Genomic DNA, 13,015 nt, shown 5'->3' with positions numbered 1-13,015 from the left:
TTGTTGCTTAATTATCTCTAAAAAATGCGTGGTTACGCCCAATTTTCTTTTTGGATTTCCATAGCTCTTGCTAAGAACTACTATTCCCACATAGTCATAAACCGCACAAAACTACTTCGGTCAGTGGAGAACTTAAAAAAACACGCGACCTCGATGAGTTGTAAACCTAAGCCCGCGGTAAGGTAATGAAATACTGCTCAAGGGATACCTTATTCAGTCACAGCGGTCAATTGACCATCATATGGATGTCCAATATCAAAGATGTAGGCTGACGTTGGCCAGTGTGATTTTCGCAAAGACAAAAACGCAGGCTGCATGCCTAGAACTCCCCTCCCCTCCTTTACAGAGTCTCCCCTACTCCTCCCCCTATTGATGGGCGGGCGGGCGACGGACGTCACAATCAAAATTTCTCGCATCGATACGTTACTAGATTTTCTTACTCATGGTGCTCAGCTGAATATCATAAAAGATTTAAGCGTCACATATATATCAACGTCAGCTCAATCCCTAATCTAATATAACAATAGAGTTGGTGTTCGAGGGCGTAAATATGTTTTTGGCCCAACTCAGGCTCATTTTAGAACATGAACTCTATTACTATTATAATAATTTCAGAGGGCATTCACAAAAGGAATCAAAGACAATACAGTAAGCGATCGCGATATCTTCTGTGGACGCTGCCGGAATCGCGTCGGTGATTATTTTATTGTACAAAAGCTCTCGTTGCCACAAAACTTAAAACTTTGGCAGAACACCGCAAAATTTGTCACAAGAATCTTTGCTTCTAACTTTTAAAAAGGAAAATAGCAGAATTTTGTAAACAGCGAAGAAATAGTCAATTACGACTTAAAATTAATTGTGCAATTGCTTAACTGAGAGCTAGGGTTTCGCTCAAAGAAGACAAGTTAGACTCACCTCGCCTCCGGCCGTGGAGCTACTACAGGCATTATTTCCTTCATCTAGCTCAGACGTCTGAGAATTTGCTTCTTCGTTAGATTTTCCATCGATTTTGTGGCTCAAAACAATTTCTTTGCAGATGGCAGCGCTTCCAGTCAAACAAGCAACAAAACGGCGCGAACAGTTGAATGGCTTCCAGTTCTGATTGGCTGGCTACGTTATTTTCTTCTTTCTTATTGGCTCAGCTGAATTCTTCGTTTTAGCCCGCGTTTTCCAAGTCCGTGCTTCACAAGTCCGCGTCTTTAAAATCCACGTGTTACAATTCCAGTCTCCCTCGAAATACAGTGTACCCAGGGGGGGAGGGGGGGTACTCGGGTATATTAGTTACGGGGAGGTGCGAATGAGGCCAAATTTTGAAACCCAAAAAAAGTCCCGTCACGCTAAGGAAAACCCCAAAATAGTCCAGCAGCCAAAAACGTAACCCCAAAAAAGTCCAAGTTTTTTAAGCATCAAAAACAATAAAAGTACAAAACACCAAGAGAATGCGAGATATTTCATGCGGCCGACTTTATTCATTCCTCGTGCATCTGTCACAAAACTTTAGGCAGACTGCCTAAGGGCAAAAAAAGTCCACCAGAAAATTTCAAACGCAAAAAAGTCCCAAGCGGAAAATTTCAAACCCAAAAAAGGTCTTCGCACGTCCCCGTCACTAATACACCCGAGTACCCCCCCCCCACCCCTCCCTGGGACAGTGTACGCTTAAAAATACGCCGCAATGCCCGATGGGGACGGGGTTGCCGGAACTGTCAATATTGAAAGGCCCGCGCTACTTTCAGTCAGCAGTTTCTGTTTTGGCGAGAGAGAGAGACTGGAAAATAACTAAAATCCAATATGGCTGCCTAGCTTGTACCTTATAATGGAGAAATATAACTACTAAATTAATGACCTCCAAAAGGCCCCGGTCACTTGTGGATTCTTTCCCAGGGAGTAACAGCTCCCAAAAGCGTCCTTGCGTTGATTCAAGTCATACGAATACTGACAAGTCATATGAGAGCGATTTTGGTGAGCTGTAAATATTAATTAAATTCTCTGTTGTACTCTACAGTAAACTTTAAAATAATGAAAAATAATGATTTATAAGTGGTTGGGAAGTGCTAAAGCACTGACACCTACTGTAGTTTTTTTTTATTACTGCTGTTATGCAGCAAACAAGTTGTTTTAAAAAACTATTAAAGTAAAAAAAAAAAGATTTGTGAGAACTTGTTTGCTAGTCAAGCCGCTTCACAATTCTGTTTCTATATATATATATTTAAAACTTAAAAACAGCGTATCAGGTCATCATGATTGAGCATGTCCTGTCAAGCATGTCATTAATTATTTTAAAAATCTATTTTGTTAACGTTTTAAGACAGACTACATCACTACTACATAATTATCACTGTGTAAATATGAATTTTCCAAATCCAGTGTTTAAGATAACTCCCGGGGGGGGAGGGGGTACTCCCCCAAAAAATGGATAGGGGTGTGCGGCCCGCTTCCCAAAACTCTTACCCTATTTATGACCAAAATCTGCGATTTTCCCTACCCTATTTATGACCTGACTAAAAATTTGATATTCTATTTATGACCTGATAGTGTCTGGTCAACTTCAGTTCAAAAACCCCTGGAGTCCAGCGCGTGACCGGAGCGCACGACAAGCCGTTGCGGCACGTACACAGCTGCTGTAAACATCATGAGAAAGAAGTAGCTTCTTTGAAAAAAAAAATAATAATAACAATAACGAATTCAAGACTAGAGTGCAAGAATTGATACCCTATTTATTACCAAAATGGCTAAAAGCGATACCCTATTTATGACAAAAGCGACTGAAAAACCATACCCTTTGGCTCCGCACATACCTATATAGCCCATATAAGGGAGTATCCCCCTGGGAGATAACTTAGCATGTCCGTAGTGTGAATTTTTTTGAAATATAACTAGATATAAGTTGCCAAAGTGAGAGCACTAAAATATTTATGTAGAAACAATAAGAAATAGGAGCTTAAAAAGCTAGCAGAACATGATTATAAAAAATATTAGAGTAACACATTATAATATTTATTAGAGTAACACAAAAATATTAGAGTAACACATTATAATATTCAGAATTACTGAAACAGGTTTTGAATTTGTGACGTCCACAACTACTGGCCAGTAAGTAAATCAAGCCTGGATCAATAAGACTATTTTCTTTTTCTTGTTTTTTTTGCGACATTTGAACGGAATTCTTAGAAATCTTTCCGAAAAATGTGCATAAACTGAACAAAAAAATTCAAAATAATTGGGAAATGATTGTTATTTTTGAAATACTAATATGCTGTAATGTAAAGAAAATTTCATAGCTTATTATACCTAGTCAATAAACTAGGTTAATTTCTACAGGAACTCTGAAATTTCGCTGGCGATGTTCAAAACTGACATGTCAATTTCAAAACTCCGTTCAAATTTCACAAATACTGGCCACTCACGGGGATGAGAGGGTCAGGAGGATCCAAGCGACAACAAGGTCGTGTAGATCTTCCTCTAACTCAGCTCAGAATTTCCAATTTGACTACCACATAAGCTGTACACACAAACATATGTAATAATACTTTCTTTCTTTCTTTTACTTTATTTAATCTTTTGTTCACCTTCTCCTCCTGTTTAATATAGATTTTGAAGTCCCAAGTGATACAAAAGCTGCCATATTGTTTCTTAAGTCAGTTGTTCCACTGAACAAGTTTGAAGGAAAAATCCCTGCTATTATTTTGAAACACCAACTATACTGTGTGGTGAAAGACAAGACACTAGTTGACAGGCAGTTGGTAAGTATTCATCCTCAGGGTCAGGAGATTTTTGCAAGCTGGAGTTTAATTAAATCGCCTAGACATCTTTTACGAAAATAAGATCATAAGTGGTCATTCTTCTCTGTTCATAATTTTAGGGGTGGCAAATGATAAAAACAACACTTTGCAAGACGGCGAGACTAACGATTTTCCTTGAGAGCCCGAGACATTTTGGCCTTTTGAATTGCGAGACCCAGATTTTTTAACCGTTTTAAATGCAAGGGAGAGATGTTCAGAGTCTTGAAATTGAAATTTGAGTATGACCACGTATGAGCTTGTACAAAAGTGTTACAAAGGAGCCTTCAACAAGTTTTGTGGAATTCACAAAATTTAGGATTAATCTTATTTCTTGGAAATTTGAAAGATGCATTGTTAAAATTCTATATCAAATAATGAGAAGATGTCCGTCATTTATTAAAAGAGACAAAACTGAATTCAGACTCCAAGACATGACAGCCAAAAAAACAAGACTGTGAGAATCGTGAAATTTGGCTAAAATTTTGTGAGACCTATAGTTTTTGAAGGACCATTCACCACCCCTATATTTCTAAGGAAGTTATCACCAGGGGTATTTATTGAGGAAAGGCATTTGAACCTCGTGAGCAGTGGCTCACTTTTTTGTAATATTATTTTTACATGAAGTTGCATGTTGTGGTACAAAGGAATGCCCTGACTATGAGTGTGCAAGATGAATAATTGTAAGCCAGGGAGGTAGACCTGGCAGCCAGGGGAGAGGGAAAGAGGGGGTGTAAAGAGCATTTGGGGATTTGAAATAAGCGTTTGGATACTTTTTTGGTGTAAAATGTTCTGATGGACTTTTTTGGTGGAAAGAAATTCTTTAGGGTTGGACTTTTGGGGACTATTTTCTGGGCCACTGGACCTTTTTAGCCTAACCACTAATGGGACTTTTGGGAGTTATTCCTTCCCGTCACTAATACACCCTAGTTCCCTCCCCTCCCCTGGGCCTATGAGGTACAGTAATGTTACAGGTGACTATTAGGGTGATTTAGCAACAGAACGGGAATGTCATTTGAGGATACGATAGCATGTGGAATAGTCTGGATGCGAGTCTATAATTTCAACTATCTTATGGGTATTCTTGATACACGCGCTGTTGTCAACTGACATCCCTGTTCTCTTGCTAAATCAGTCTTGCTGTGGCAGATGCAGAACTTCATGTTAAGTGGGGACCCTAGCTAAAACAAATGGGGCCCTGAGTGAAGATTGTCCAGAAATATTAAAAAAAGGCCCTCATCTTGAGGAGCCTTACTCTCTTTGACAAGACAGGGTTTAGGCCCTGCTCCTGCACTCACCACTGGGCTGAGTATACTCAAGAAGACATGTGTAAAATAAGTGGCATTAAGTTAATGAAAACTAAGCTTGGCGATTTATTTGCAGAATAATCTCTGGGAGGAGAATGAGATCCGACTTTTCAAACTGACTTCAGGATCAGATGAGTTTGGTGTGGTGCTGACTGATGATTATGTATCTCATATCAAAGCAAGAGCCGCTGATCCTAATGTTCATCTTACAATAGGTGTGTCCTACTTCCATATATTGGGACATTCCAAAAATTGTCTCAACCACCCCCCCCCCCCCTCCTATGGAGGGTGGTTTCATAGGGGCTGTCAGAATATTTTTCAAGGAAGCTTACAAATTTTTGTCTCCCTCAGATGCAATCTGCATTAAGGCACAGACATCAAAACATGGGAAGGGGTGGGGGTGTAGAAATCTGAATTTCCAATATTTGCGGTGAGGAGGTACGGATAATAAAATAAGTAATGGAAAGTCCCATAATTTACATGATTAAGTCTGCCAAACTGAGTTTATGAACTTCTGAGCAAAGTCATGTTACACTTAAATGCTATACCATGATACAAAGATTAAGGTTTTTAAGCCTGTAAATATCTATCCAAATCTACATGTAAAGGAAATGTAAAGATATTTAAAATGTATTTTTTTTTTCAGATGGTTTTTCTTACATGTAGATCTTACAGGGTACACTGGAAGCTAATTAGTACATTTTGTCAGTTTTTGTATATGTATCATTGAATAACACAAACATGTGACCCAAACTTTGAACCACACAAAAAAATTTAAACCAGTTTAGTGCAAAGAAATCTGTACACCATTTTCAGGGAAGATTGTATGGCAAAATGCTCTATTATCATAATAATTATTATGATTGTAGATTGTACGATTTTCATGGGATAATTTATTTTAATGTTGTGTTTTCAATAATTTATTTAAGGATGGCGCCTTCTAATTTTTTGTGTGGCTTATGACTATGCAGGGAAAGCAGATCTTTGCAAGGGCTATTGAAACCCAAAAAGAATGAGTAATACAAAACAATGTATGGCGTTTTTTAGTGAAATTGAAGCTTTATTCCATGGTTACCCCAAATTTTCTATTTGGATACCAAGGACACTTGCTAAGTTCTGCTGCACAATTTTAAACCGCACAAAAATATCCCTGTATTACTAGGCACCACCCACAGGAAACCCAAGTATCTCAAGATGCGCTGAACGTATGCGCAGTAACAAAAGAAGGCACGTACCGTCCTTAAGAATAAACAGTCAAATGATGCCTTTTTGTATTTTGTATTGGAGATTAAAGGTATAAACTTAGCCTACAAAGTCTTAAGATATAATTTGTTGTTGTCATATTTTTTTTTTCATGTAGATAAGTTTGTTGGTGATGTTCTCCCAAATCACACCGATGTCAGCATAAGTAAAAAAGATGCATCTAGCAAATATAAGCTCACTGAGGAAGAGATCACGTATGTGCATTTGATATTTGTGCTTAATATGTTTTCATTATAAATGCATTAAAAGTTATGTAGCTATCAATAATAAATTATTTTAGTGTAAACTAAACTTATAATTGGGTAATGGAATAAGCCCAAACTCTTAGATATTTTATTTTGTAATTTAATCAGGAAATGAAATTTGCTGGTGTGACTTTTCCAGTAAGTGTTGTTCATGTTTTGTGTGTTGATTTTGTGATTACAAGTGAGCAATAATGTCAAATGGCTCCAAATATTGGCATCATTAGGAACTTTGTTTTTTTTGTCTTATTTTTGTAGCTTAACTTAACTTAACGAATCGAGCTATTTCAAATATGGTAAACACCCGCGTAAAAGAACAAGTGGATTAAGAACCTCCAGGCTGAAATTTGTCATTTTAGACACCTGAACATATAAGAACCTTACAATAAATATGTGAAGTAATATATCAAGCCTGAGAAGGTGTATCATCAGATATCCAAACATTGAGAAGTAGGTTGAAAAAACAAGGTACAGCTGAGTATTTAAAACCACTGCGAGGTGTTTGGATATCTGATGAAACACACTTTTGAGTGTTTGATATGGCTTCTCAAATGATCAATAATTCTTGGAGGAATTCAAGGCTAAAGTTGGCAAAATTTTATAATGGTAATTAGGATCACATATCCAAACCATGGTCACAGCAGTGATTTTCTTTGTTTTCTCTTGATGAATTATTAATGAGTTCAGAGAAGAGTTATTCGGGCTGGCCTTGAAAAAAGTAGGTTCTTAAATGTGGGTGTTTACTGTATTTTGGTTGACTTTTGTTGCAGTCACTTGGTCAACACTGGTGTTCTCACTACAAGGGATGTCGGGAGTTGGTGGCTGTCCATTCCTGGTGCTGGCGTCTTTATGAAAAACTTCTCTAATGGTAGGTATTTTAACCTTTCAACTCTCAGTGTTGAAAACACAGGTAGCACAAATATCACGTACAGTGTAAAATAATTTTAGAGTCAAAGGGGCTGTTTACATGGAGGGAAGAAGATCCTAGCACTAGGAAGATCCTAGAGGGCAGATCATCCTAGCACCATATGTTTTCTCTATTCAGTTTACATGTAAAAAGTTGTACTTGGCCCTAGCGCTAGGATCTTTCTAGAGATAGGAACTTCATAGGCTGCTGAGAGATAGGAAGATCCTAGGACTAGGAAGATCCTAGCACCATGTAAACTACTTTTGCATGGAAGATCCTAGTACTAGGGGCAAAAAGAACAAACACGGTGGCAGCTAGGCGTTCAGCTGCTCAAGGCCGACAGTTATTTATTTTTTATTTGCAGGGCCCCACTGAAAACCACCAAGGCGAGTGGGCTCCCTGGATAAATATTATTATTATTATTATTATTATTATTATAATAATAATTATTATTATTATTCTTTTCCCTCTCCACTTAGTAACCACTTTGGCCCAAATTTCTGCATGTAAAGCAAACGAAAAGTTTTTCGGCCTTCTCGGATCTTTCTAGTGGTAGGATCTTCCTTCCTCCATGTAAACAGCCCCAAAGTAACCTACTTGCATAATAGCAAAATGGTAAGATTTTGCTTGGGAGAAAGACATTTCCTATTTGAAGTCAAAATTATGAATGATGTTAAATAAAAATTACCCACCTTAACTCTGTTTTTTAGCTATTTGTGTCTTGTGTCCTGTTTGAGTCCATTCACAGTGATTTCAAGGAGTTTTAGTTCAACTGTTTTTACTCTTGTATACCGTACTAAAACTCCTTAGAATCGCCTTGAATCGACTCAGAAAGCACACAACTCACAAATGGCCATAGAAAGCAGTGTGATACATGTACATAGATTGATAGTTTATTGATAAAATACTTGGCAGCTCGAAACACTGAATCGTGCATTTACATAGATACAAAACTAGATATGCGAGCATTAGAATAGATAAGAGTCTTAAATTTGACATGTGTAATTAATTAAAATGTAAAATTGATCGGAAAGTCATAAAAATCTGCAAGTAATCGAGGTTCAGGGCCCAGTTGTTTAGAGCCTGATTAAGCTTATCATGGATTACCATGAATTTTGATTCGAGTTCAATTACATGTACTAATCAATAAAGATTCTTCAAAATGATTTTTGGCTCTCAGTTTTGACTTAGACTTTTCTTTACCTTTAGCTTGAAATTAACCTTTAAAACCACTTTTAAAGAGCGAGATGAAAACCTCAATTAACTTTTAATCGTAGATTAGCGTTAATCGGCTTTCCAACAACCCGGTCCTCAGCAGGTGGGTAATTTTTTATTCAAAAATCATTTGTAAATTTGCTTTCAAATCGGAAAAGTTTTTCTCCAGTATAAAACCTTTATAAATTTTCTATTATGCAATAGTTACCATGCCACTCAAATTACCGTACGTGATTGTAGCGTTACAAAGGTCAACGTAAATGCTCCTAGAGCTTGGCCTCCCTGTGGTGACAAACATCTTATTTCTCCTTATAATGTCACTACTTTGCCCAGCATACAGGTTAGGAGAAAAAAAGAAAGGATCACTAAGCTTAAAATGCCTTGACGTAAAGAGAAATTCTTCCAACTACTACCTAGGTAACAAATTGACATGTTGTTTAAGAGGCTGTGTCACTCATGTTTATAGTTTAAAATCTAAAGGCCACTAATTTTCATCAATCACGGTGGCAGCTAAAAAAATGGCAAATTTGGTTTCTTTAAATTGCTATTCCAATGCAGAGAAATTATTCACAATTGCTTCAGCTATAAGCGGCCAAAATAGAAATGGAGGTACCAACTTGAAAATGTTGGGCTGTCTAGCATTTTCAAGTTGGCCGTCTGTCGGCCAACAACAGTCGGCCTTTTTTCAACCGTCTGTTGGCCAACAGTCGGTCTTTTTTCGGCTGACTGTTGGCAGTTTGTCGACCGACCGTTTACCAACAATTGGCCGGCAAGTTTATGGGGGAGCTATTCCTCAATTTTTCCGATAAATAATGGTAGGACTGTGTGGAGTCCGATTCGGTCTGTAATCATACGAGTGATTAACAAAATCGGGTGGCTGCACAGCGGGAGTCCGATTTGCTTCATCACGAGTTCCTGTTACCAATTTATCATAACTCTAACAAAATTTGAGAAAAAGAGCCAACCGTTTAACTTTGTGGTGAATAAATAGGGGACAACAGTTGAGTTAAGTTTCGAGATCGATTTAATTACAGTGTGCGCAAATGATACGTACTGTCCAATTACACCGGCATGACGCGTAAACTGTCCAATTAATGCTCAAATAGGACTTGCTGATAACCAATCAGATCCAAGAATTTTGTTATAGTTATGATTAAACTGGTAATAACTTCTTGCTGGTCGTTCTTCTTTAGAAAATGAGCTTGATTTTGGCCTGTTGATGATTTAGAAACAATTCGTGTCTGAGCATGGAACAAGGTAATCAAATATAGAATTAGTAAAGTTTTGACCCCGGGTTTTGACTAAAAATATGGAATAAACGTATCCAAGTGGCAGTGCCCCTTGAGAGTAAATCTCAAAAACATGTCGTCGCAAAAGATACGTTCTGTTTTGCAGCCTAACTAGCTGAATTAATTAGCTTCTCCTTATTTTCCTTTTTTTCTCTTTACTTGGCGTTTTAAGGTCGAAAGGCACTTATTCGAATGATCAGACAACGGAAGTATCGCGAGATTCTTGAGAAGGTAACAGAATTTGTGAATACTGAATGCATGCATGTACAGTGTATTCAAAAGCATAAACATTATTCATCTAAAAACGTACTCAGACTGCCGATCATTAACACAACAACGGTAACATATGTGAAAGAAATGTGATGTCATGTTTTACTCGGGAAAAGAAAACCTGAGTTTTCCCAACAAGAGTCGAACCTAAGGCCTTCCGATTACTATTTCGGATGCTCTACCACTGAGCTACGGGAGACTCGTGGGAGCTAAGGCCATTAAACAACAACATATAATAATTTAATAGTTATCGAAAAGTTAGTTGTCGGCGCCTGATCTTCGCTGTGATAACAAATTGCTTGTGGTCAAACCGTGGGATGGGCTAGCATGCCATTCAGATGGGAGGAGTGTGATGCCTACCTTATTCTTACTAATTTTTGCGATTTCCAAAACATCGCAAAATTTAATACTCGCGAAAAAAAGATTGCTCGAAATTTAATACCGAAACAATAAGAATTTTAAATGTGAATTGTTCCTCGCGAAGCGAGGTTAATTAATTTGTCGGGCCGAGCCGGCCCGAGTGGAGCTAAGCCGCGCCGGTGAGGGTAAAAGGTGGAAAGAGTTTGCGGAATGGAATGTGGAAAGACGTGCAATATCTAAGCAATTCGGGAAATATTTCCGCACAGCCCCATACATTATTTATCCATGCACAACTGTCACACTAACACGACGAGCGTGAGAACAGAGTGTGTGCCAAATGTATAGATAATTATGCATGGGGCTGTGCAGATATCTTGACGCAACTCGTACTAAAAATACTGTAAGAGACTAATGTCACTTGAAGCCTACTTTCTTGTATTGTACTTGTTATCCAAAACCGTAAAATCTCGGTTTTAGAGAGGAAACATGAAATTCAGTCCACTTTGGAGAAGAGAGGGGTAGGGGGAGGGGAACTGCAATAACTGTTGCAATGTGTTGAAATAACACCCATGCCCATTTTTAACCATGAATAGTGCATGTCCCTCTGACTTATAAGTGATGGAATCACCTTCAGCGTGTATACTTTACAGTTAGAAGAACTTGCAAATAAATCATACTGATAACATCCCAAAATATTCCTAAGATAGAGAAAGCTTCTTCACCACTGTAACAACTATCATCCATCACAATGGCTGAACAATCCAGTCACATTGTATTTTATTTTCAAAGTATAAAACGTGTTACCCCAAACATTGTTTATTCTGATCTTTGAAGTGGGTATCTAAGTAGGTGTTTCAACATTATGCTAGCTTATAGTGGGGCAAAGCCTTAAAGAATATGTTAGTATTATATACTGGTTTTTCGGCTTTTTTTTCTTCTTATTTTACTGACCATTTTGTCTGATACTTGAACTGTCTCAGACAAATAAAAACTAAAATCGATCAGTTTTTAGAATTTGCTTTTAAATTTTGGCCTAATTAAATGATAATGCATCTTTGTTGTATACTGGCAAGGTTCCACATTAAATCATTTTTTTTTTGACATTTTACAAACTGTAAGCAAGAACATTACAACATCGCTTTGAAAACGATAAGTTTGTTGAGTTGTTTTCAAATTACATTATATAACTAAGGGACCGATCGTTTATTACGTCCTATGGGGGGGGGGGGGGGGCGGGCGGGCGGTGGTTTTCTAAAAAATCGAGTGTATGAAAACTTTACCCCCCAAAAAATCTTTCAAACAAAAGTTTTACCCCCCCCACTGCAATGACAGTTTGAAAATTTTACCCCCCCCCCCCCCCCCTAAGGTTGGCCTGGCGGTTGAATCGTTGAGAAATTCCTGGGGCCTGTTTCTCGAAAGCCCGGTAACTTACTGGGCCCGTTTTTCGCCGATTACAGAACAATTACAGACATGGTACTTGGCCAATGTTTTCATAGAATAACATGATTTTAAAATTTAGTTTTCAAAGCTGACAAAAATTGACTTCTGTTAAGAAACATTTGTCACCAAAATTACTTATCGGGCCCGGTAAGTTACCGGGTCTTTCGAGAAACGGGTGCCTGGTGACAACGCTTGGTTACATGCGGAAGTCGCTAGCTCTCTGAATCTGAACTGGCAAGAGAAACAATCAGAAGTTAGGCAAAATTCAAGTAAGGGAACGTACCTTAGAATGATGTTTTGTTATTGCTGGAGTCTATTCTTCACGGTCCTCAAAAGAAGGTACACAGAAGGTCAAAGCAGCTCGGGGTTTGAGAGCAGTACAGGAGCATTTGATGTATGGATGTGGATCAAGGATGTGGATAATTATATAGATTTTGAAGAAGCCTACCATCTCTATTCGTCTTTTGTTCAATTTTTTTGCCCAGAGAAACAAGCCTTCAGAGATAAACTGCTTGATGAAATACACGGTTTGCCTGTCTATGTCATTACTCAACCTATTACGTGCAAGAGCTTTGTCGCTCTGAAGAATAGTAGCGATATGGAGAAGTATCTAGTCGATTTTACCCCCCTCACTTTTCATACAAGGTACAAAATTACCCCCCCCCCCACATCCCCCAAAAAGAGCTCGTTTAACCCCCTAGGACGTAATAAACGATCGGTCCCTAATTATGTCATGAACAACTCATTTTTTTGCGTGAAAACAGCCTTGTTTATATTATGCTTAAGTATCTTCAAACTTTATGTTAAATGAAGATACTATTTGTAGAGTTTTCATATTACAAGCGTTATATATGTGGACATGGAAACTGCTATGACAACTAGAATTACCAGCTAAAGTTATGGTGGATATAGTTTTGGTTGTCATAAGAGAGGATCAAGTATATGT

General features: G+C 38.0%; 1 protein-coding gene across 1 annotated transcript in view; it reads left to right on the top strand.

The window, feature by feature from the left end:
• Positions 1-1,765: 1,765 nt before the first annotated feature.
• The window catches only part of LOC146461022 (winged helix repair factor 1-like), a 22,850-nt gene continuing 11,600 nt past the window's right edge, over positions 1,766-13,015 (top strand). The window contains exons 1-6 of the mRNA XM_085087478.1: positions 1,766-1,959; positions 3,589-3,740; positions 5,160-5,298; positions 6,444-6,540; positions 7,359-7,456; positions 10,172-10,230. Of these exons, the coding sequence (XP_084943604.1) occupies positions 1,839-1,959; positions 3,589-3,740; positions 5,160-5,298; positions 6,444-6,540; positions 7,359-7,456; positions 10,172-10,230 (666 nt within the window). The 5' untranslated portion in view covers positions 1,766-1,838. The remainder of the gene's footprint in view (positions 1,960-3,588; positions 3,741-5,159; positions 5,299-6,443; positions 6,541-7,358; positions 7,457-10,171; positions 10,231-13,015) is intronic.

Source organism: Pavona decussata, unplaced genomic scaffold (genome assembly GCF_977016875.1).
Source record: "Pavona decussata unplaced genomic scaffold, jaPavDecu1.1 SCAFFOLD_202, whole genome shotgun sequence".
NCBI classification, from domain to species: Eukaryota; Metazoa; Cnidaria; class Anthozoa; order Scleractinia; family Agariciidae; genus Pavona; species Pavona decussata.
The sequence above is the reverse complement of the archived record's forward strand: the minus strand, read 5'-3'. Positions and strand labels throughout refer to the sequence as shown.